Here is a 27,337-nt window from a genome sequence, read left to right as displayed (position 1 = left end):
GTGAATTTGGAACGAACAATATATGCATAGCAAATAACCGCTAAAAGTATTATCACAAAGGGGCATTCGACAACTATTATTTGTCAATTTACAAAAGTATAATACTTGGTCGACTACTTTCAAAGCTTGCACACATATCGTCAGTGCATAAAGTTCCAAGAGTCCTTGCTCTGGTTTAGTTTTTGTAGTATCTACATAACATAATAATAAATGCAATCCATTAAGCGTGTCATCTCTGTAACACATTCAATTGTTTTCAGGGTATTATGGTATTATGTTTGTCAGAAATGCTGCACTTCTTAAATTTTAATATTTCATGCAGCATTATTTATGTACTCTACATGTATTTTGGTCATTCAGAACAAGCAGTATGCTAGTTTAAGACATGTCATTAGTATTTGCACGAGTTCCACAGTCATTTTTTCACTGTTATTTAATATTAAGAGCTGCTATATTTTCGCAAATCAGTTACAAATACTAAATGGTATAACGCACATTCTTGCAGAATAGTGTAACGCTGTTCAAGATGTTCAAAATCTTCTTTAGATGTTTATAAGAAGAAATATCATGTGAAATATACATATCAATATGTTATTGTGGACTTGTTTTTAAATGTATGCTAAGTGAAGAAATTTTAATTTCAGTTTCAGTTTGGAGTGTGGGAATTGTTTTTTACCATTTCACTTTGGGATTTTTCTCAACATATTTTGCGCTCGTTATCAGTAGCCTTTTATTTGATTTATTTGGAAATCGACAAAATGTTTAGCGCTTTCATTATGTTTAAAATATGTCTATGATTAAATTTAGATATCATAATTTCAAGCTATTTAATTTTATTGATTCGTCTTTCAACTTTTCGGACGTACCACAAAACAACCTTCTATCAAACTTCTTTTATAAGCCATTATATGTTTATAATGATCCTACCGTTTACTTACAATATTGCAAATTCGTCATCTCTCCGATTTAAGAAAACATAGCCCATAGTTACTGATAGCAAACCCAATACAGCGATACAGTGAGACATATGCGCTCATACGATGATACTGCTTTATATCGGAAGAATGCATCTCCATAATGACATTGGTATACACTGAGTGTTTTAAGAACTCATCCAGAAGGTGTAAATAAGGGTATGTGTTAAGAGCGTAAAGCGGTTTAGAGAGTATGTCAGTGAGAGTTAAATCATTAATTACGAAATTTGTTATAATTTGAAATAACATCGCGAAAATAATAGAGTGGGGTATATGCTAAAAATAATTAATATTTTACAGACAACTATGAATTATTTATTAAGTCATACAGAAAACAGAGTATTATCAAACGAAACGCAAATATCAAACATTCGAAAAAAATATAATATTTCGCATTTCAACGCGGAGTGTGCATGGAATCAAAAACTTAATATCAACAATTAATTACCAGTATGTTAACTCGTGTATAAATACGCTACGTTGTTTAAGAAAGGAACACTTTAGAACGTCTGTGAATATGTGCTTAAGCGAATTCATTAAAATAAAAACAAACAGTTGAACGTTGTTGCATATACGCAAATTGCAAAACTATTAGTAATGTGAAACCATGGACTGAAGTTTAGAAAAAAAAAGAATCTTTATAATATTAGGTTAGTGTAAATGTTCATTGATTTATTGTATTTATACACGTATTGCGATGAGTTAACACAAATGATTTCTTTTTGTTAAATATGGTACCGAGGCCGAAAAATACACGTGCACATTTAAAGTTGCATTTATGAATAAAATCAAAAACCTCAGCAACATGTTTAGCACAAACCGTTTTTTGTTTCAACAATATATACTCGTTGTGCTCATGAGTGTCTAACACGTTTTGAAAAAAAAAACGATGACCGGTATATTCAAAGGACTTTGTATGCAGGATACAATGTTTAATATTTACCTTACCATGTGCAATACAGCCAAGTCTTTTCAAATTACTGGTGTTGATCGAGCTAACAAAATGCCTTGTTGAAACAGTGCTTAATGATTACTCACAAAAATACGCACTTTCACGTAAATGCAAATAAATATGAATAGCATTAAATTGCTTATCAAATATTTCGTTTGTTTGTTTTTAATTATGTAAATGAATATGTGTGCATACAAATAAGTATCCACAAAAGATCAGCCAGGGTTGCCTTCAATCATGATAATTTAATGTAAAGTTTCTGGCATATGTCATAAACAAAATGTGATATTAATGCACTTTATGGATGTGTATTTATTTACATAATTTGACTCAACACAATCCTTTAAAATGGTCCCAAGTACATTACACTTTAGATGAATTAATACGTTTATTACTCGTTGTATCACCCTATTAACCTGATTGCAGAATGACATTTCCTATAGGGGATATACATTATTTATCTCCGACATTCAAAATTGTATTAACCTTCATATTTATTTAACATATGCCTTAAACTATCATACTGATCACATAAACGTGCCAACATTGAACAAATAACATGTGGACCTTACTAAAATGTTAATATATAAAAATAAAAAGCGTTTCGTTAACTGCACTGTCATTGTTTTGTTTAAAGTACACATATTATATATATAAATGGCCGTGATTTGTGAAAAGGGAAGGTTAAATGCACATGCGTTAAGCGCCATCTTATATTAGCCTGAGCAGTCCGCACAGGCTAATCAGGGACCACAATTTCCGCCGAAAATGGATATTTGCTAAGAAGAGACTTTCTTTAAACCTAAAATATCATACAAGTGGAAAGTGTCGTCCCTGATTAGCATGTGCGGACTACATAGGCTAACCTGGAACGACACTAGACGCAATTGCATTAAGCTACCTTTCTACAGAGCACGGCCCATATAATTTCGATTTCGCTGTAAGCTCTTCAAGCTTCATCATGGAAATTATGCAAAATTGCAACTTCAGAATCAAAGGTCCTCGTGCCATTTACAGCCAGAATGGTTTACCACGCTTATACAGAAACATTTACCAAAATATAGATTAATTTTCTGAGGTTTTCTGTCATTTAGTCAAAGGAAATGACCAGCATAATTAAGCGTACTGAGAAATGGGAAAACTAATTGTGAGTAACGTATGAAGCTTCTCTGAAAGACAGTTCCATTACTGAAAACCACCTTTTTGTGTTTCTGTATTTTAAGAACAGTTGATGGTGATTTCCGACGGAATAGCGTGCGGACAGTGATTAAGTATGTGTCTCTTGTTACCTTGGGCGAACTCCGCAGAAGCCTGTTCTTGTAACTGGATCTCGCTTTTCTCACTGTATCGCAAAGTGTAATGCACGTTTAGCAATCTGTGATATTTGTGTTAGTATACCTATTTGTTTATATATTATTATACCGGATTTATATAGCGCACTTTTCATGCAAGAGTGCACGTTCAAAGGCGCTTAAATATATATATAATTAATTTGTTTTCAGTTGTCTTGGAATTTAATTTTTTCTCTTCAAATTGATGGCTACCTTAAATATGTATACATTTGTGTAATAAAGTAATATGTATAAATCGCCTAACAATATACTAACGCTTTTATTCAACGTTAAACTATACCGAATACAAATCCATGAATACGTTGCGTAAATAAATCACGATAAAAGGAACAACACTGCCCACTATACTATCACTGTTTCTAATAACCCTTTCGATAAGAAATTTGTCTAAGATTCAAGTAATTCAACTTTATTCAATTACCATCCATTTGATTCCGAGTCGAACATTAATGAAATCATTTTTTTCGCGGCCACTATATCACACTTTCGAATGTACTGTGCTTATTGCGTTTGATAGATTAATTAACGTTATACAACCTGATTATGCTTTTTTCGTTTGTGGCCTGCACTTAAAGGGGACTTTTCACTGATTTTGGCATGTTTTGAAGTTTGTCATTAAATGCTTTATATTGACAAATATAAAAATTGGCTCTAAAAAGCTAAAAAAAATCAACAATAAAATTTAAAAAAGGAAAAAAAGTTACCCTCAACAGGGCTCGAACTACTGATCCCTGGAGTCTTGGAGTAAAAGTCTACCACTTAGACCACTCGGCCATCCGTGCTATTACAAAGACGGAAGTATGTTTTACTTTAAATTATGTAAGCAATATTCGCACAAAATAGAACGACAACAACAGAACTCTCAAAATTATTCAATCGTTTCGCGTTGCAACGCCTCATGTTTTTAATGATAAATGTTCAGTATTACTGTTTTCTCACAAATATCATAACTAAAACGAAAATTTGCGAATCTGAAACAACTTTTTTTAATTTTGTCAATTAACCAAAACGTGGAAAGGCCACTTTAAGCATTAGAAATGCCACATGAAAAAGCCTTTTAAACGATGCTAAAACTGCAAATACAATTAGTTGAATGCGATGAATTTTTTTCGCACTATCTTGACTGCCGTTTCAACAACACAAACATATAATACAATCATTCCCATAACTTAGCTGTGCTTATCACAACACCGAGCGTACATTGACTTTCTGCCTTTTAAACGTTTCACACAAAAGAGGTCGTCTTTTGATATACATTCAGTTTATTTATTGATCCACAAGTCCACTTAGGCTAACTTTTCGGTGACTACTTAAAGCACACATCCCCTAGTCGGTTATAGGATTTTTAATACCGCGAGTTATCTATGCACCCGCTTGTTAATACAGCTTTTTATCTGAATGCACCTTTAACTGGTAATTTGCAACTACATGGTAGTTTAAGATCGCATTCAGCAGGTGTAAATGAGATTGTGTTACAAAGTGAAGAGGTTAAAGAGATTTAAAGAGATCAAGCAGTTTAAGTACCTTTAAGTGAACTGTTTAGTTGTTATAATTGTGATAAAGAAACTGAAATAGCAATAAATCATCCCGGAATATACTTAAGGGAGTATTGGTTCAGAGAATGAATTGTTGTTAAAGAAAGTCGAGCAGCAATATATTCTTGCCTATGGATACTAAGTCGCAATGTGAAAGGAGGGTATACGATGTAAAATACATAATGACACGAATTAAATGAAGTTATAACTGCTAGTAGTATACGATTTGTTGATACCGCAACACAAGAAGTAATATTCATATAAAAGGCGTGTTCTTTAATAAGCAAACAAACTATTGATAGTCTATTCCGTATGAGTGAAGTGCAAAATATTTAGCTAACTGCAACATTGGAACCACGTTGTTAAGATAATCAAACAAAAATCGTATTATATAAGGTAAGTGTCAACATGTTGCTAGATTAATTACATTCATAATGTCATTACAAATAAGCGATTCGAATATATTGAGTTACCTGATTAAACGGGTCCATAAATTTGGCGTTCAAGTTTAAGCCCTAGAGATCAAATCCTATGTACAGTGTAATATGACATTCAAAATATGATAGATTCCTTTGCAATTTTAATAATTACCAAAGCATAAAATTAATACAATCTCCAATGGCATTTACTGTTTAATACATATAACAGAACCTTCACATTTTTATATGGAATACACCCGGTATATTCATTCATAATACAGGGATCTATTTGTATAGCATTTCTGTGCTTGATATAGTGTTCAGGTTATATCAATAAACAAATATCATCTCAGCCTATCATATTATTTCAATTTTATTCAATTTGGGATTAATATAAATATTGTTTCGGCAGAATATTTACCACAATTCACATTTGATTGATTTCAATTTTAATGTCCAAATATTTCGGAAGCGACAAAGCGTAGAAAGGCAAACACGCTTCCTACTGATAACAGTCACATTAACCCTCCGCGAAATAAACTTTATAAGGTTAAGTGTTCTTATAATAGTTTAAATATAAAGAAAGCAGATCACCAGCAATTCAAATACACTGCAATTGTATCTGAAAATGTTAAAAATAGTGTTTCCACTGCTCGAGTATGTATATTTGAGACTGTGAATTAGGTATTGTAATTTACAAAGCGTTATAGCAACTAACTTTTAGATAATTGTAAAAAATTAAGCTCAATATTAAAGCTCGCTCATACAAGAGAAAATTGCGCATCTGTTAAAACTTAGTAGTAGATTTAGAAGTAGTAGTAGTAGTATAAGTAGCAGAAGAAGTAGAAGAAATAGTAAGTAGTAGTAGTAGTAGTAGTAGTAGTAGTAGTAGTAGTAGTAGTAGTAGTAGTAGTAGTAGTAGTAGTAGTAGTAGTAGTAGTAGTCAGTAGTAGTAGTAGTAGTCGTAGTACGTAGTGTAGTAGTAGTCGTACTAGTACTCGTAGTAGTAGTAGTCGTAGTAGTAGTAGTAGTAGTAGTAGTAGTAGTCGTAGTAGTCGTAGAAGTCGTAGTAGTCGTCGTAGTCGTCGTCGTCGTCGTAGTAGTAGTCGTCGTAGTAGTCGTCGTAGTCGTAGTAGTCGTCGTCGTAGTAGTCGTAGTAGTAGTCGTAGTAGTAGTCGTCGTCGTAGTAGTCGTCGTCGTAGTAGTAGTAGTAGTCATAGTATAGTAGTTGTCGAAGTAATAGTCGTGGTCGTAGTAGTCGTAGTAGTAGTCGTAGTAGTCGTAGTAGTAGAAGTAGTCGTAGTAGTAGTCGTAGTCGTCGTCGTAGTAGTAGTAGTAGTAGTAGTCGTAGTCGAAGTCGTAGTCGTCGTAGTCGTAGTCGTCGTCGTGTAGTAGTAGTCGTAGTCGTAGTAGTAGTAGTCCTAGTAGTAGTAGTAGTAGTAGTAGTAGTAGTAGTAGTAGTAGTAGTAGTAGTAGTAGTAGTAGTAGTAGTAGTAGTAGTAGTAGTAGTAGTAGTAGTAGTAGTAGTAGTAGTAGTAGTAGTAGTAGTAGTAGTTGCAAGAGCGACGAAACGGTCATCATCCTGAGCATTCGGCATTATAACTGTATGACGTTGAATGATTTCTTAGAACTCAGTGGATGAAGGAAGACATTTTCATGACTGAAAACTACCTAGGCGGAGCTGATATAATTGAAGAAAATTGGATGGTTATTTGTGGAGAAAAAGCGTGCGGATGGAAATTAAGAGTGGGTCGTTCGTTTCCTGACGTGAACTCTGTGAAAGCATTTGGTTGTAACGGACTCATTTTTTCATCGAATGACCGCATTATTTAAAAACACATTTAACATTCTTTAACCATGTTGTTAATTTACCTCTTCCGATATAGGGATTTTAAGTATTACCGGGTGTTTGAAAAAATTGTGTTTTTAATTCCAATTTTAGGTAAAAATACGCCTGATTTATTGTATGCAAAACGAGTCATCAAGTCTGAAGTTAATATATGTCTAAGCAATTTAATGCTGTCTTATTCAACGTGCAAATTAAAAAAAAATTGACTTTACAAAATCGCAATAAAATGTTGAACTACGTTTTTGTCATTCTTATCTAAATTCTTATGCTTGTAATATACGATGGAAAAAGCTATTGTCCATAAGGCAAGTAATTGAATAACTGTTCTTTCTAAAAGTTCATTTGCTTGTAATACGAGATCTAGTGAGATCAATTGAGTCGCGTTGTGAGAAAACTGGGCATAAACATGTGCGTAAAATGTCGTCCCAGATAAGCCTGTGCAGTCCGCACAGTCTAAGCAGAGACGACATTTTCCGCTTTTATGGTATTTTAGTTTTAAGGAAGTCCCTCCATACCGAAAAACAAGTTTAGGCGGAAAGTGTCGTCCCTGATTAGCCTGTGCGGACTGCACAGGCTAATATGGGATGATACTTTACGCACATGCATTATGCCCAGTTTTCTCAGAACACAACTCAATTTATTGCGCGGCTTTTCTTATCAAATTTGCGAATGGTCTGCATTGATTGCATTTCATTAACGTTTTAATAGCGTCGTGTGACGTTTTATTGTGTTTTATGTCCTTCAAATTCCACTGCATCGGTCTGTCCAATTTAATTAGCAGGCTAGAAATAGCCTTATTACGTTGTGAAATGCAGGGGTATAACTTGCAATCTATAAGCATCGTGTTGTGAATTCGGATACATGTTCAATCCAGCTTCAAAATATTTCAGAGCTAGGCTATTTAATTTTTTATGAAAGTGTGTCTACTGGACGAAAGAAGTCCATATAAAGACAAATTAAGTAAATTTGAACAGTTGAAAACTGTTTTTTCATGTTTCATTTCAGGTATTCTTTTAATCGTTTATGTTTAAACCAAATCAGATGGAAAACACTGTTATGCCGTCCATATTATTAGTTAATTAATGACAACTTATGTCCGACTGATACAGCATTGGAGAAAATGAATTAACAGCGCGTTTGCATAGGTTTCGTTGTCCATGTTTGCAAATCAAATGTTGTTGGTCAACATTCGTACATTTCCTAAATGAGGATTAAGTATACAGTTTGAAGCAGTAGCAAGTGAAATACGGCATCACTTGCTTGTATAAGTACAATGGCGCTTATGAATTATGCAGCTCGTTTTATACAAGGAGAAACGCTGCACGTGAAATAATTTAGATAAAAAAGTTATACATATACCAGTTGACTTCTTCGTCGTTTCGTCGTATTTACAATTGATAAATGCTAACGGATCGGTAAATCGCCTTTATTTTGTTGGCATATTATATTCACTTTATCTATTGTAAATTATAAATGCTTGAGATAATTCTATTGTTTTTATAAACAAATCAAATATTATGAAAAAGAAGTAACAACATGACCATCAATATGGTGCTCCTGCTTAAACATATTTATAGATTAATATTAAATCTTAAACAAAAATTTAAATAAGTGCGCACATGCATGGTATAAAATCAATATATTTTTGTTTCACATTATGATAATACAAATGAAGAAATCGCCTAGGCAATCAAAGATCCAATTAAACTTAACGATGATACCACTATAGTGATTAACCCATTTATGCCTAGCGTCCTGAAAAAAGGACATTGCAAACAGCGTAGACCCAGATGAGACGCCACATAGTGCGGCGTCTCATCTGGGTCTTCGCTGTTTGCTTAAAGGAATTTCTATATAAAATATTCTAAATATAGAAATACATATGGTAGACATCCCTAATTTTGGAAATAAATTGATCCAATTTAGAAGGATGGGAGAGTTTACTAGGCATGAATGAGTTAAAAAAGACCACCAAACAAAAAACATCACTAAAATGCATACGCGTTTCAGTAAAAACATTATCATCAAACTAGTGTTTGGACCATGGGCACATACTGCGTATTGTAGTCACGTTTATTGCCTATAATTTCCTTTGCGCGGAAGTTTATTACTTGCGTTCCGCTATCAATGATGTTTGCGTTCCGTCTTTTTACGTCACTGCATGCTTTTACTGGTGCAAAAAGTTTAATTACGCAACACCATTTATTAATTAATACAATGTGAAACGGACATTAAATGTTTGAGTATCTCATTATAAAACCTTATTTTGTGTCAAATGCTAATGTGTTAAAAGTTCGGACATTTGATTACATGTTGTTTTCAATAAATGTGTTTTGCTAATGGTATGTATTAAACTGTGAACATTCTTGTGAGCTAACCATCCTTATTATGTTAAAATACCGTAACTTTGGCCATTCCGAATTACAAGTATACCAATTGGCTTCCTTGAAGGGTCAATGGTCAGCCATTTTTTTCTATTTAAAGTATTTTCGATACCTATTCGTATCTAAAACGATTTCCAAAATATAGATTATATTCCCCTAAGAATTCTTCAATTAAGTACAAGTAATTGACCATCAGAATGAGCGTACAGAGAAATCCTATTCAATTAACCGAATTGAAACGGTCAGCGTAACAAGGCGTAAGGAGACATAACGGGTCAGCTGCAACCAACAAAACGGTAATCATCGTGAGCATTGGGCAGTATAAAAGCTCTGTGTGAAATAATTGGACGCTTGAAGACAGTTCCATTACTAATGAAATCCACAAATATGGATTTGTGAATTTAAGGTAATTGGATAGTTATTTCTGGCAAACCGTGCAAACAAACATACGGTATCTAGAAATTAAGTGTAGCATGAATATTACCTTTATCAACAACTTGAGTTTATCAATTTTCCTCATCATAATAATACTCAATAAAGAATTTATTACGATTCTCGTTACATGACTTAGGAAATTAAGCGATGTATTCATTAAGCAAATGATCTTTGTACTTGCCGGTTACAGTCTCACACTTATCAAATATATCATTATTTGATAAACTAAGTTGATTGCTGTGCGCTTGTTAAGAATTAATTGTGTTTGTTATGACATTTACATGATTTACTTCTCAAATTGTTGAGCGCAACAGTTACTGTGCTCAAATAATGCTTTACCTGTAGAAGACAACATCACATTTACTTAATTCACGAAATGAAGCTGTTCCTCAAGTCTGTGCTTTCCGCATAGGCTTATCATGGACGACACTTTCCGCATAAACTTGATTTTCGGTAAGGAGGGACTTCCTTGAAACTAAAAATACCAAAAAAAGTGGAAAGTGTCGTCCCTGATTAGCCTGTGCTCACTGCACGGGCTAATATGGGACGACACTTTACGCACATGCATTAAGCCCAGTTTTCTCAGTACGCGACTCAATTAAGAAACATGAATGGTTGCCTTCTGACAAAAAAGTCTCCATTGAATATGAAGGAATTGTTTCGTATCCGGGGATAAGATTTTCGTGTGATTTCAAATTATTTATATGAGCCGCGTTCTGAAAAAAACTGGGCGTAATCAGGGACGATACTTTCCGCTTTTATAGTATTGTTAGTTTCAAGGAAGTCCCTCCTTACCGAAAATCAAGTTTAGGCGGAATGTGTCGTCTCTGATTAGCCTGTGCGGACTGCACAGGCTAATCTGGGATGACACTTCACGCACAAGCATTAAGCCTAGTTTTCTCAGAACAAGGGTCATATTATCGCAGCGACATCAACTCTTGAAACGTGTTCTTTATTAATGAGAATGAGCGATTAATAGATGACCTTTCTAGATCGCCCATTAATCCATAACGTTAATATCATGAAGTTTAAAATGTCAGTTCTTCCAATCGATGGAGGACGATGAATTCGTTCAAGCGGCATGTAATTCTACGACTGGGTAATTAAATAATAGCTCCCCCTCAAAGACCATTGATTCCATTGCAAGTAATATCAATTTATTGCTGCATCAGGGTAATAAAATGGCGAATGTATAATGTGTGTACCTTATTGCGTTTGATATCATCATTACGGATTTTTATGCGAAGGAGTGACGTCTAACTTTGGTTTATATCCCTTTAATTCTACTAACAACAATCCGTCCACTATATTCAGCTGCATAGAGATGTCTTTAAACTGATGTAACAATATCAGAAATATCTTCATTGAAATATATTATCATACTAGAGCTACGAAGATGGAGATGCTTTTATTGTAGTATTGTTTTGATATTTTCTGCCACCGAAAAGAAAACATCAGAGCATTAGAAATGAGTAAGACATTTGGATAAAAATTAAATCAATAAAATTAAACATACACCAATGGAAATATTATCACCTCAACATGCAAAACACAATGAAAATAGAATCAAAGACCAACAAATAAATATGGAAATGTTATTGAACGAATACATTATTATTTACATCAACTATTCTTTCTGTACTGAGACCTTTTCATCAATAATTAAAATATATTTATTTTGCTGGCTGAAAATGTAAGTTAAATTGCAAAAGAACTTTGAGTTCCAGAGGTTAAAGTACACTGAGCACGGTGATTCGGTTAAATGTGACACAATACATGAAACCCATGCATGCGTTTTGTTGAATCAAGTTATGTTCGATGTTTATATTTTCCCTTAAGAGCATATGGTATAACTATAGGATCATAAAACAACCTCATGCAAAACTCAAGTGTTTTAACACAGTAGTTGTTATGCGATATATGTGTGTTTAAGTGTCCATTATTTAAGGATAACTTTTGTTTAAACATAAATGTTTTACGTTTTACAACCTCTTAGACACGATCATCTGTCGCCAGAACAAATTCATATCGTTAACGGTTGCCTCCGTGTCAGACGCTTTTGAATCAATACGTGATTATTTATGGCAGGTCATATTATTCTTAGACCAGTCAATATATTTGCGAGAAATTGAATGCATCTGGCACGTCGTTGATGTTTTTCCCGTGAACGGAACAACGTTAGACGATCAATAGCGTTGTAAAAACACCAGATTGCCTTGTCAAAACAATGCATGACCAATCGCGCTCCATGCCGATCATTTTTGCTATTGAATATGCTTTATGGTAATCATTTTATGGGAATCGTCACAGGAGCTTACATACACATACCTGGATGATATATATTGTGGCTTTTTATTGTATTGGATATTAAATTAGACTAAAGATGGCTTTGCGTTTGATTCATCAGGTGAAGAGGTATGTGAATTTTATGTCCGATGTTGAGAGAAAGCGTATTTGTGTACGTTGTGAATATACGCAACTGTTCATTCCATAACATGTATCATTCGATATCTACATGGAATATGAATTCATTCAATGTATAGTCATTAATCTTATTACATATTTTATTATGTTGTATAAGAGCCGTGCTCTGTGAAAAAGGGGGTAAACGCATGTGCGTAAAGTGCCGGTCCAGATTAGCCTGTGCAGTCCTCATAGGCTTATCAGGGACGAAACTTTAAGCCTAAAGTGTATTTTTGCTAAGAAGAGACTCTCTGAAAACGAAAAATATCATAAAAGCGGAAAGTGTCGTCCCTTATTAGCCTGTGCGGACTGAGTGAGTGAATGAGTGAATGAATGAGTGAATGAATTAGTGAATGAATTAGTGAGTAAGTGAGTGAATGAGTGAATGAATAAATGAATGAATGAATTAATTAATGAATGAATGAGTGAGTGATTTAGTGAATGAGTGAAGAAATGAGTGAATGAATATGTGAATGAATAAATGAATGAGTAAGTTAGTAAGTAAATTGTTCGTTAACGCCGACTTCACATGCGCATTATATCCGCTATGCGCTCAAAAGTGCGGTATAAATACATCAGATGACATTGTAATGTACTTTATTTGTTTAAGTATTTCCATTAGCTATTAAAGATAAATGCCAGAATTTTATCCGAACAATTAGATATCGGTTGACCTTCTGTTATATGCGATTGATGCGCGACTTTGACTGTTAATTATTAATGTATTATTCATAATTAACTGTTTAATAATGCTATTATTACCCGTACACGATGTGTGTGAATTCATAATGACGATCCATCTCTTATAACGTTTATATTTATTCGCCACGGTGGATTCATTCTAGATTTTTACAATGATTGGGTGACAGTTATTCATCGTTGTTGATTATCTTTCATATCTCAATAGGTCCCTGCAATTTATGGTTATGACATATTTTGCATGTAAGGATTAGGGACAAACTATTGAAAATTACAGTGACTACTTTTTGGAAATTTTAATTTAGTTTAAACGCCTTGGAAAATTCATGCTAGAGATTCATCATGGTATATATATAGTGCTACTTGTACCCTTACTGCTCACAAAAACATATTATATATATAAGAATGTTAATGCGGACTTGTTGGTTGCTTCCTACCCTTAAAGGTAAATGTCACTCGGTCATGTTTAAAATAAATTATAACAAGATAAAAAGCGGTGTTAATAAAAGGCTTTAAATGTTGCTGACAGGTCTCTAGCATTTGGCATCTGTACTTTGTCTTGAGTTTACCACGTCTTTTATACTGTTAGGTGCTTCACAATTGGTAACTGTTCCTCGTTGTAAACAAAGGTTCTCTCTTGATGAGGAGGATACTGTGTAATTATGTTTTTAGTTAATAACGTATGAATTGAATATGTACATCTAATGATACAAATTAACCTATTCATGCCTAGCGTCTAGAAAAAAGGCATTGGCAAACAGCGCATGATGCGACGTTTCATCAGCGTCTGCGCTGTTTGCTTGAAGGATTTTCTGTAAGAAATATTCTAAATATAGAAATAGATATACTAATCATCCCGTATTTTGGAAATAAACTGATCCAATTTAAAAGGATGGGAGAGTCCACTATGCGTAAATGGGTTAAACAGAATGCATACCAGGTATGCAAATGTTGAGCTCTAAGGAATGCTCAATTTCTTCCATCGCAACATCATAGTTGCTCGTTATAAACTGTTTCGTGTGTACTTATAAAGTAATTTGAGCCTTAAATCAAGTTGGTTTATGCAATGTCAAGAGCATTATGTAACATTATTTTGTACAAATCTTGTTCTGCCAAAAATGTCGAGTTGGTGTAATGCACGTTTTGGCAAGACTCTTAATTCAGAACAGATTATGTGCTATTAGTTCCTTACTTTTTACTAATTTATATTATGTTTTCGAATATAGCAGATAATAGCCCAAGTCAAAGTCCACAATGTATTGCATAAACAATGACAGAGCACAATATCTTACATCGACATGAAGAAGTACATAATCAACTGAGCATACATACACCGATAATGTTTTAGCATCAGAGAAATAACTATTGGGATAAAATGGAAACATAACATAGATAATGGCCCTAAATGAACAGTTAGGCGGATTCATACTTGTAAAAATACGTATTAACCCATTCATGCCTAGCGTCCTGAAAAAAGGACATTGCAAACAGCGTAGACCCAGATGAGACGCCGCATAATGCGGCGTCTCATCTGGGTCTGCGCTGTTTGCTTAAATGAATTTCTTTATGAAATATTCTAAATATAGAAATAAATACACTTGACACCCCTAATTTTGGAAATAAATTGATCCAATTTAGAAGGATGGGAGAGTCCACTGGGCATAAATGGGTTAAGGGTACGTTCTGAAGTGTCCCTTCTCAATATCTCGGCATAATATATAAAATTGGCAATATTATATAAGCGGGTATTGCTTGTTTATTCACAATGTACGCAAAACAGTTATTTCTTTGGCAAAGCATCTGTGGCTGGTAAATTGGTAATCAATAGCGCGCGGTAATTGAGATAACACACGCTCAATTTTATCGCTGGCTCCCTAATAAATCCATTCAGTCATGAGTCATTAGTGATTGACTAAACCAATGACTTAATGAATCTAATTTGCACTGGAAATCGATTTTCTATTCGGGATATATTGTTTGTATTGAGGGAGGCGGGTGGTTTTATTTATGCCGTCTTTCTCTATTGTTTGGCGAGGTATGTAGTGAGCGATATAAAACAGAATCCGTCCACTTTTTCACGATTTACAATGCGCTTGAGAGACATACATATGATACTTATTAGATATATGAAGTGTATTTTTGAGACAAACACATTCTTCTTGTTAGATATATGCAGTGTATTTGTGAGACACACTCATTATACTGTTGTGATAATGCAGTGTATATGTGAGGCACACACATTATACTTTTGAGATATATGAAGTGTATTGTTGAGACATACAGATTATAATTTTTATATATATGAAGTGTATTTTTGAGACACGCACTTTATATTTTTGAGATATATGAAGTGTATTTGTGAGACATAAACATTCTACTTGTGAGATATATGAAGTGTATTTGTGAGACATACACTTTGTATTGTGATGTGCTGGAGCGTTTTCGTGAGACAGGCAAATAGTGCGTGTGAGATATTAGGAGTGTATTTGTAAGTACTGCCAGATTTACATGTGAACTAGAAGTAGATTATATGAAACACTACAAAGTTCGCATGTGAACAAAAAAGGAATATGGCATATATAATATTGGTTAATGTATGTAAAATTATTGAAAAATATGATGCAAAGAGAGTACATTTTATTATACTTCGTTTTGTCAAATCATCGTTAGTGGCCAGAAGCCCCGGTCATCAAATTAGAACTAAACAACTAGTTCAGTCGTTATGTTGTTACTTAAGAAAGTAGTTTACTTCATTGTGGAAACCGGAGTAGAAATCTTGCAAATTATTTCTCAGCATTTGTTTATTCGATCGTATTGCTGAATACAAATTGATTGCCGAGGTGTTATATGATAACCTATTTACTGTCGCATAAGTACGATTAAATACAACGAATGACTTCCTAGTTTGGTTAGAATTAAGACATTTGTATATGGACAATTGAGGCGAAAATTGGTCTTGTGATATATTTACCAGCGTAGATCTAGACCAGTTTTCGCCTTCGCTTTGTAATAAGAAATTAGAGTCCCTCCCCATAATTATCATTCAAACTCAGCCTAAAAGTATTTACTGTTTTTACTGGTCTAAATATCGCTCTTCCATTTGATGCACACATTAGACATGTACTTAAGATTCGTCTAACATATTGACTTACAGCAGATGCATAGGTGCCAGACTAATGCTAGAGAAAGTCTCACGATTCCCCTCGATCATAAGACGCTACTATTATTATTGAAACAGGAGGAGACACTTTTGCCAAATTAATTCCTACTGCGGTTTAATCAATCTTATTTCCGACTACATATGGGATCATACATAATAAACTAATCACCCATGTATTGTCGCATTTGTCTGAGCTTTTCACAACAAATAGCCTTTTATTACATTCGTAAGGCTCTTATTTTCGGGGAAAGATTAAATATAAAATGTAGCCCACCAAATTACCCGTTTGAATATTGTTTTCATAGCTAAGAGGAAAAAGAAAAGACGTGCAGTGGCCAATATTAAATATAGTTGGCGCCTGTATGGACTTATAATTAGTTATTATGTTTGTATGGTTCGATAATTCTTACCAAGCAATCGTTTGGTTAAAGTCTGCAGAAAGAAAAACATTGTTATGAATCAAATAACCATATTCAGGCGTATTTATAATTTCGAACTTAATTATGCAAGTTCGTTAAATCGAAAAAAGATATAATTTGAAATACAATGTAAAACGATGGGTTAATTTATTTAATGCTTTTAAACTGAAATGAAAAAGCCGTATGTCCATAATATATATTATATATATATATATATATATATATATATATATATATATATATATATATATTCATCGCTTTGAACAGCCATTACTCCATTAATTATGCAGCGATTTACATGAACTCAATCTTATGAAACGCAGAAACGTCCTTTCTGGGAATGTACATATCTTGCTTTTTTGTAACATTTGCTGGATCAAATTGTAAGAAATAACACGATAAACAACACGCGTGACCTACTAACGCGTCGACGATCTGACCCGATCAAAGACTGAAATCTTCACGAAGTAAAGAGCATTTTCCCTGCAAAATTCATTGACCTTGGTACCACAATTCAATAAAACGTATAAAAAACATTCTGACTGTTCTCGCCGTTGCACTATGTATTAAAAGGGCCTTTTCACAGATTATTGCATGTTTTGAAGTGTGTCATTTAATGCTTTATATTGATAAATGTAAAAATTGGATCTAAAAAGCTCCAGTAAAAAATCAAAAATAATATTAAAAACAGAAAAAAAGTAGCCTTCAGCAGGGCTTGAACCAGTGACCCCTGGAGTTCTGGAGTAAAAACCAATTAGCCAACTCGACCATCCTGCCAAGTATACATATCAGACGTATTTTATACTTTATATATGCAATCTTCGTAGTTTCACAAACTTAAATGACAACAACAGAACTCTACAAATTATTCAATCTTTTCGCGTTCCAACGCTTTATAATTTTCAGGTTTTAAAATCGTCAAAAGATGCATATATTAGCTATATTAGAGTATGGTAAATGTTCAGTATTACTGTTTCCTAAAAAATTTCGTAACTTAAACAAAAATTTGCGAACCTGAAACAACTTTTCTCAATTTTGTCAATTTACCAAAACGTGAAAAGATCCCTTTAAAACTAACTGTCCAGTGCCTTTTGAAACCGTTGTTTACATATCTTTTAACTGGCCGACATTTTAAACATACGAGCGATTTGATTGGTCCAAGGCGAAAGTGTGTCTTTACTCTTTAATATTAGTAGTTGGATCGGGTCAGATCGTCGACGAGTACGCGAGTTGTGCCAGTGTTGATGTTTTGATAACATTGTCGAGACAGCAATAAACGATAAGTAACGATAATTATTAGCTTTACGAATTTTTAAATCGTAAAATATTCAAGCAAAATTTCCCATTTTGCTTCATATATAGAAAATATAGGAACGATCCGGACACGTTTGTAACACAATTCAATTCTGATATGTTCAGAGAAGGGTTTGTACAAGGAAGGACATTATTCGAGCAGGGAAAGCAGGTGCATGTGGCGTAGTAAGAGCGTGCATCTAGCCAGACATTGAAGCAGCTGTCCCGTAGCGAATAAACGTGTTTGTCATGTTTTGTATAAATGAAAATATGTACATTAAGAAATCGTTAAAAGTAAAATATATTTTTAACAAACTATATTGTATCGTATTGTTTTGCAATAAAATGATTTATACTCATCACGAACTTATAAATTACAGCATTACAAAGTAAATACACTTAATATCAAACTCTTGCCATTGTAGCTCGAGAAAAACCATTTTAAAAGCAATGTCACTTTACTCAGGAAGATTCACTTATTGACGATTCAATAAACAGCATTGCAAACAGCGTAAAAGAACGGTATTTCAGAGGTCGCTAAAATGTGCTTGTTATTATGTCCACCTATCAACCGGTACTGTTGTCTGAATACTTTCAAACGACACTCAGTACTGGTTCTCCACATGGTACTGACTTGCAAGTGAGGGCTTTCTGTGCATCACCCCAACAGGTGTACACTTATCTTAAATCATAGGATAACGCTTTATTTTTGAGACGCGTTCTGATAAAACTTGGCATAATGCTTGTGCGTAAAGTGTCGTCCCAGATTAGCCATTGCAGTCCACACATGCTAATCAGGGACGACACTTACCAACTTAACTAGATTTTCGTGTAGAAGAGACTTTCTTTAAACGAAAAATACCACAAAAGCGGAAAGTGTCGTCCCTGATTAGCTTGTGCGGACTGCACAGGCTAATCTGGGACGACACTTTACGCACATGCATTATGTCCAATTTTCTCAGAACACGACTCATTTTTGCACGTTATAACAACAATATAAATATCGATAGTCTAAGGAAACATCACATGAATTTATGGACGATACTAAAATCGTTTTTCTCTTAAATTCAGGATGCCGTCCAAAGGGCGCTACACGGCTGGGAAGCAGGTGTCGCGATGGGAGGCCTCGGATTCTGACAACATCGACATAGAATACAAAAACCTCGAGGGTCAGACAGCGGACACGCCCTACCCCTCTTGCACGTGTCCGCTTGCAGATAAGAAGGGGCTGGTGATCAAGGCCTTGGTGTTGACTGTGGTGTTTGGTATTGGGCTGGTGTTTGGTTTCCTCTTGCGCAAAAGTGTGGAGAAACATGATGTACTCCCTGCAGTGCCTAACGTCCCAATGTACGGACTTAAGCAGGTATGTGTAGATGTGGATGGTCACCGTACTCAATTTTCGTGAATTTTTTACAACAAAGATTTTTATTGGCGTATAGTAAAAAATGTTCCCTTCATAAAATCTACCATTCCGCACAATGTGCCAAATGCAGTGCACGTAAACTGTGTGCAAATAGAAGATGGTTACACGAATTATTCAATAAAGAACGAAATAAATACACGCTTAAACAATACCATTGAACTTCAAAATAAATGCACATACGGACCATTAAATAGCATAAACGTGCAAACATATTTTAAATACTTTTACACCAATAACCATCAAATTACAAACTGAATTAACTTCACCGGGATATCTTAATTGTTAACTTGAGGACAGTTTCACGTGCAGACTTCTAATGTAACAAGAACTGGATTAGATTTTAACTGGAAATGTCCATCAAAATTTCCTCAACATGCATTAAATAACCGGTATCACAGCATATTTCCTTACAACTTCCCCGGAGTAATTACACTCTCGGAAAGGAGCACTTTGTCCCATAGACTGCTATCAAAATGACAAATAATTCCTCTAACCCGACGCTCTTATAAAATATTCACAACAACACCTGACGCACAATTTAAACATATATGGGGGAATTACCACACCAATAATTTGATTAGTCTGAATCATTAAAGGCAGAGTTGTGTGGAGCTGCTGGGCATTGGATAGTGTCTTTATGGCCACTGATTGACACTTGGACATTTTACAAATTAACCCTTTGCATGCTGGGAAATTTGTCGTCTGCTAAAATGTCGTCTGCTGAATTTCTAAAATTAGCATTTTCTTCGATTTTATTTCAAAGAATACTATCAGAAAAGCAAACAGTTTGGATCCTGATGAGACGCCACGTTCTGTGGCGTCTCATCTGGATCCAAACTATTTGCAAAGGCCTTCAAAATTCGGTCCCAGCACTGAAATAATTAACTTTTGCCTGATGTGCATCGTTCCTTACATAAATGTCGGTGGCTTATTTAAAGTTTCTTGATGTTTCTCAAAACATGCTGTGATCTTACTCAATAAATCCCCCTAAATCTTACATGCAATCCTTCCTGGTGACACCGAGGCCTTGTTTCGACTATTTATTCATCCATTAATCACAAACCATGAAGCCCTATAGACTTCTCCCGCATCTATTGTCTCTCTTTGTCCCTGACAGTGCTTCTAGATCAATATTCGTTCTCTTGGGCCAAAATCCTAACGCCACCTAACCTTTCGAAGACGTTTCGGCGATCTCATAGAGACATTTCTAAGCTAAAGCGCATTTCTTTTCTTTTAAGAATACCCCTGGGGTAGTGTGTTTAGGCAGACATACATGGTTTAGACCAATACTGTTTTTAAAGTGCTGCGTAAATAATAATGTATAAACATATTTCTTATTGACACATGTCTTTATTTTATACATCGCATATGGTTTTTTTTTAATTGCGTAATTATATAATGGTCGTAGTATTAATTAAACCTTTATCGAAACAGTCGCGACTATAGATGATGGAATTTAACGATTGGGGTTGAAAATATCAAGACCTAATATATATCGGTTTGTATTTTTACCAACAAACTTCTTTGTAATGAGCGACAGAGAACAACACATTAAGCCCATATTGCTTCGTATTTAAGGATCATTTCCTCTACTTTGAAACTCCAGTCTAAACAATTAAGAGAGGAACACTTTTTTATTTCGAATGAAGATTGTTCCCCAGTGTGTTCAAAAGCGTTTAAAGTGATGAATCTAATGTTCAAACAATGCACGAATGAGGACTACAGAGACGTTTAAACCACACTGCTTAATGGAATTGGGTCCCAGCCTTATTACAACTCCCGTTTATTACTCCTCGTTGGGCTTAAGTGAGTTGTTATATGTTATTTGTATTTAAATGCAGGCAATTAGTAATAACTTCTTTGTTGACAATATTCTGGCAGCCCAGAGCAAAACTGGATATTTAACAGAACACGCCATTAATTTGATTTTAAAACGCTTGCTATCCTAGTTGTGTTTGACAAAAGATAGTGTAACAAAACGAGTTTCATTGTCAAATATTCGGTAAATCCTTTAACTAACCTGTCTATCTGTCCGGTACTTAAATGTAGATTGATAGAATATTCACTGCGTTGAATACCGTAAATTCTATAACATGCAGGTCTGGACGCGTGATTTTTTAATATTGTTTTTTATTCTTCTTTGACGTTTTCCGTAATTCCTACGAATTTTAATAAAGGACATATTTTCAAAAACAAAAATATAGTATATAGTTTTGTTCAAGTACGATCATGTATACTTAAGTAATATACAAATAATAGGAAAGGTAAAGTATTACATATTATAAAATAAGAAATACGCACATAAACAATATGTCGTTTGTGCTGTATATGTGATGCCCTGTGTGGGTTTTAGATCTGATCACTTAACAGGCCGTAGTGCTGCATGGTATAACCACATTTGGTTAGCGTGTGGCTATGATATTCATTAGTAAAAACATCATTTTGAAAAATAAAAACAATCAAATTATAACGAAAATTCAACTTTTCTGAAAAAAAAGTTCACTATCAAATGTATATACAACTATAAGACTAGCCCTTAACCCGTTTTAACCCCCCTTATACTTTGCATCGACCGTTTTATTACATCTTTTATATTTGTATATTTAGCGTTTCGTATTTTGTACTTTCCTGTGTCATGTTATACTGGCTGACAATAACTAGTTTACTCTCACCGCAGACCGTATACTATTTATGGAGTTATATTACTACTATAATGCACACATATCACAGGACTACGACCGTGCGTTCAGTCGGACGATGCAAGATGATCTCAACGAGGTGATCAACTATGAGGATCACATGAAGTAAGTCTTCAATATGCAGCTGCAAGGAATAATCTTGATTTCTGGAACAGAAGTTCTGTTCAAGGTCTTATTTCACCCATTTTTGCCTAGTGGACTCTCCCATCCTTCTAAATTGGATCCATTTATATTTATTTCTATATTTAGAATATTTCTAACAGAAATTTCTTTAAGCAAACAGCATCATGCGGCGTCTCATCAGGGTCTACGCTGTTTGCCAAGGCCTTTTTTTCTAGACGCTAGGCATAAATGGGTTAATCAACTGTATGGTATATATCTAATACAGTCATGTAATCTGGAAAATAAATAAAATTCTTATAAAACTCTTAATTAATCAATTGTATGGTATATGTTTAATACAGTCTTGTATTCTGGAACATAAATAACATTCTAATAAAACTCTTAATTTATCAAGTGTATGGTATATCTTGTATACAATATTGAATATTCTGCAGCATTTAAACTAAAACTCATTTAAAACTCGTATCTTATCTATTGTATGATATATATGTTATACACTCTTATATGCTGGACCATCAAACAATAAAACTCCTATACGAATAGAATGTAATGCATGCATTTTATGCATTTAATTAACCGGTTTAGGCAAGAGTCTTCTGGTTGCATGACTGTTGTAGGGGCCAATTCTAAATTAAGAATATATTTGACATATTTTTTATGTTCTGTTTATGTTTAATATACAAATAACTGTGTATTTAAGTTGAACAAATGTCGATTTCTTGTTATAAAATTTAATGTGGAATTTAGACTTGCATACACTACTTTCAGAATCATTACGGAATTCGTCCACATGTCCGGTCTTGGATCCGCCAACAAACTCATCGACTACGTTGAGGCAAAATGGCGGACGTTTCCGTTTGATTCCGTAAAAGTCAAGCGTTACAACGTCACGTTGTCATATCCCAATTAGTAAGTATTGTTAAAGTATGCCCAGTCACATGCTTTATTTCAATTGTTATGCGTGCGTCGTGTATACAACTAATAAAGTCACATCGTTTATCCACATGTTTGTGTATGTGTAAACTATATACTATCATTTATAAACAATCACATTCTTTGTAATATTATAATTGAACCTATATAGACAATACTTGTCGTTTGAAAAGAAAATGTGATGTCTTATAATTTAAGTAAAATTCATGATTCAAACACGTACATTAAATAAGAAAAAATGCGTGATGGCACTTTTTGCTGTTATACTTTGAAAATTGTTAAAGATTGTCATCACGTTGTTTCTGCCCTATTATAAAACAATCAAAGAATAAAATCACGCATAAAAATAAGACCATTTTTCATGCAAAAGATAATTGCTTATAATCAGTTGAGTATATCACCTACCTGTCAGTACCAATATCGATGCCAACATTGTCACCATTCAGTTGAGTAGTTCACCTCCCTTTCAGTACCAATATCGATGCCAACATTGTCACCATTCAGTTGAGTATTTCACATCCCTTTCAGTACCAATATCGATGCCAACATTGTCACCATTCAGTTGAGTATTTCACCTCCCTTTCAGTACCAATATCGATGCAAACATTGTCACCATTCAGTTGAGTATTTCACCTCCCTTTCAGTACTAATATCGATGCCAACATTGTCACCATTCAGTTGAGTATTTCACCTCCCTTTCAGTACCAATATCGATGCCAACATTATCACTATTCAGTTGAGTATTTCACCTCCCTTTCAGTACCAATATCGATGCAAACATTGTCACCATTCAGTTGAGTATTTCACCTCTCTTTCAGTACCAATAACGATGCCAACATTGTCATCATCCAGTTGAGTATATCACCTCCCTTTCAGTACCAATATCGATGCAAACATTGTCACCATTCAGTTGAGTATTTCACCTCCATTTCAGTACCAATATCGATGCCAACATTGTCACCATCCAGGCTTCGAATGGCTCCCTGATCTTTCAAAGTCAGTTCAACCGATCAAGTGAACACCCCGAGTACCTCCCGTTCAGTGCCTATTCACCAACAAAAAACGTTACAACGGTGAGGTTGCTTTATTAAATATCGTCAATACACTTGTTTTGTAATAACAAAAAAAACTTTATATCTAGAATTTGTTCTCCTACAATACATACGTCAGAACATTTAGTTAGTTTCTCGATTCCTATGATTGGTTTTATTTTTAAAGCGTTTATATACCAAATATGGTCGATGCGTCCGTTTTACTTACATGAAAACTTAATGTCTGCATAGTTTTACACTTAAAATAATTGTGTTATATTAAGTTGACTAAAAATGGGTTGAAGCGGAAATGCGTATAGAAGCAGTTTTCGAAGAAAATAAAAACTACATTTTTTGCCAAACGTGCTTAAAATATTTGTTTGGAGCCTTTACTTATCTTCTCTTATTTAATCGCTTATTCAAATTTAACGTTAACAGTGTAAGCGTAATGTTGCTATTTTTTTCATCATGTGAAATGTTCATGTTCATCAACAATCAATTGCACAGAGATTATCTTTCAGAAAAACATCGTATACGGGCATTATGCCAGGGCTCAAGATTTGAAGAGGCTCAGAGAAAAGAATGTTGCCATTAAAGACGCAATCCTTATTGTTCGTTATGGCAAAATAACTCCAGCTAAAAAGGTTGGTGCCAAGTATTACCAAAATAAAGGCAAAACTAAGCTCCGTATCTTTAGTTTTAAGAACAATGATTTCAATTCTGAAAATAGACAAACAAGAAATATAATGAAGGCGTTTACCTGCTTACGCATTTACAACAATAAAATTAGTTTAAAAAACGTTTTTATCAAAATCGGAAGATTGATATACCTAACGTCTAAAACATACATTGTTCGCTGAAAGCTAGACGATTGTATCAGCAAAGACGTTTGAAAGTCACAACTTTCTTTACATCAAACATTGGTTTAATGTATATGTTTCTAGACCAATACCTTTTGAATAACAAAACATTAAAGCATGAATTCTATCCAAAATGTCTATCAAACAGAGTGTAAGTTTGCACGCTAGAATATTTATTGTGCATATTTTCAAAGAAATGCGAATATCCTATCTCGCTTGACTTTGACAATATCTTTAATACTCGCACTTGCATAGGTTCAGAATGCGGAGGCGGAAGGTGCCGCCGGGGTGATCCTGTACTCGGACCCCGCGGACTACGCCAACAACCAGTCGGTCGTGTTTCCGGCTAGCTGGTGGCTTCCTGGTTGGGCGGTCCAGTTGTCTCATGTCCGGTACCAGCTCTCGGGTGACCCATCCACGCCGGATTACTCATCCATCAGTAAGTAACAATACAGTAAAACTGCGATAACTCGAGGTTGCACGGGACTTACCTCAATGCTCGAGTATATAGTAAACCACGGACATGTATACACAAAGCATAAGTTCATTTCATGAATACACGCCAATTCTTTTTTTTTGCCATTTTGGAAATCGGGCCGGGGCCCCTCGGATAGGGAAAATTGACTACAATTGGGAAACGGGTAATGCGTATGTCAGAAAATGAAACGCCTGAGGCAGCACCAGGTCGCCGTGGTGTAAACGATAAAGTGTTCGATCCCCACTGTGGGAGCGTTCTTTAGATCTCCCCCAAAGACACCAAGTACTGGTTTTAAGCCCAGGAAACGGACTCGAGAGCGTTTTAATAAGCCTGAGGCTTTCGATGCAATCGAGCTAAAAATAAAATAAAATAGGTTTAAACTAACACCAGGAGTAAAACGTCACTGATCATTCATTTTAGGCGAGTGACTATTTTCCTATTGAATACAGGAAAATGGTCAAACAACATTGTACTTAAAATAACCGATTTACACTGGGTTCCTTTTCACATTTTGACACGGTGAAGTAAAGGTTTTGTCAATTTAAAGTCTTTTGTATCTGATATAAGCTTTGACCTCAAAGTCATGCCTTCAAATACCAAACTATCATTGTCTGCATAATCTATTGATCATGATTTATCCTGCCTTCCGAACTGTCGGATCAACTTACGCAACATCGTATAATTGCACACATATGGGCCCTGCTCTGTGACAAAGGGGTTTAATGCATGTGCGTTAAGCTTCGTCCCAGATTAGCCTGTTCAGTTCGCTCAGGCTATTCAGGGACGATACGTTCTGCCTAAACTGGATTTTGGCGAAGAAGAGACTTTATTGAAACGCAAAATCGCATGCAATCGGAAAGTGTCGTCCCTGATTACGCTGTGCGAACTGCATGGGCTAATCTGGGAGGACACTTTACGCAAATGCATAAAACTCCCTTTTCAAAGAGCAGGACTCATATTTAATTATCATACGTCAGATTACTGACACTATATCACACGATTGACCCATTTGCCGGAAGACAAGCACGTATTACTTTTAAGTGAAGATCATTCAGAAAGTCTAAACATGTTTGAACTCGAGTAATGCAGAAAAGACACGATATAGCAATATATATGGATTGTTCAATTAGGTATATAACTATGTTCTGTTTGATACGTGTTACCCGTGTAAGACAGTCATTCCGAAATAAATCTTCTGACATGACAGAAAATGTCATCATTAACACCACATCATAATATAGTGATTTAATAAACCTTTATCTTAATTGGAATATTAAGTAAGAATATAACAAACGATTCCATCGGTCAATGTTTAGTGTATAACACTTGATATTAAGAATGTTGGTAGTCGAAGGCACTAAAACAAAATTGAAATATAACTGGCGCTAAACGTAAGTGTCATTTTAAACATAATTGAGATTTAATTTGAGCATAAATACGAGATATTATGTGAGAGTTATTCTTGCAGCGGGCGTTCATCACCTCACGGAGCCTTCATCACACTTTCCTAAAATACCTGTTCAACCAATCAGATATGACGATGCGAGGATTCTTCTGAGGTAAAAGTGTGTTAAATCTTAGTCACATTTAAAGTTTAAACTTTATCAGATATTACATGTGGAAAAGCAAAAGCGTCTCTGTGAATTATGCATACGAATGTAAGTCTGCATAATATTTTGACATATATATTACACATCTGCTTACATATGTATATATATATGAGCCGCGCTCTGTGAAAAAGAGGTTAAATCCATGTGCGTACGGTGTCGCCCCAGATTAGCATGTGCACTTCGCACAGGATAATCAGGGACGACACTTTCCGCCAAAACTTGATTTTTGCTAAGAAGACACTTTCT

At 34.7% G+C, this 27,337-nt stretch overlaps 1 protein-coding gene across 5 annotated transcripts in view; it reads left to right on the top strand.

The window, feature by feature from the left end:
* The window catches only part of LOC127882370 (N-acetylated-alpha-linked acidic dipeptidase 2-like), a 99,077-nt gene that overhangs the window by 58,363 nt on the left and 13,377 nt on the right, over positions 1–27,337 (top strand). For 3 of the 5 annotated variants that reach the window (XM_052430966.1, XM_052430970.1, XM_052430969.1), the window contains exons 2-8: positions 19,006–19,297; positions 22,088–22,161; positions 22,948–23,088; positions 24,047–24,185; positions 24,665–24,787; positions 25,259–25,442; positions 26,950–27,040. In XM_052430966.1, coding sequence (XP_052286926.1) covers positions 19,006–19,297; positions 22,088–22,161; positions 22,948–23,088; positions 24,047–24,185; positions 24,665–24,787; positions 25,259–25,442; positions 26,950–27,040 — 1,044 coding nt within the window. Of the gene's footprint in view, positions 1–4,673; positions 5,210–12,176; positions 12,316–19,005; positions 19,298–22,087; positions 22,162–22,947; positions 23,089–24,046; positions 24,186–24,664; positions 24,788–25,258; positions 25,443–26,949; positions 27,041–27,337 lie in introns of those variants that run through there. The other 2 variants (XM_052430968.1, XM_052430967.1) reach the window with 2 other exon arrangements.

This window comes from Dreissena polymorpha, chromosome 5 (assembly GCF_020536995.1).
Source record: "Dreissena polymorpha isolate Duluth1 chromosome 5, UMN_Dpol_1.0, whole genome shotgun sequence".
Taxonomy (NCBI): Eukaryota; Metazoa; Mollusca; class Bivalvia; order Myida; family Dreissenidae; genus Dreissena; species Dreissena polymorpha.
The sequence above is the reverse complement of the archived record's forward strand: the minus strand, read 5'-3'. Positions and strand labels throughout refer to the sequence as shown.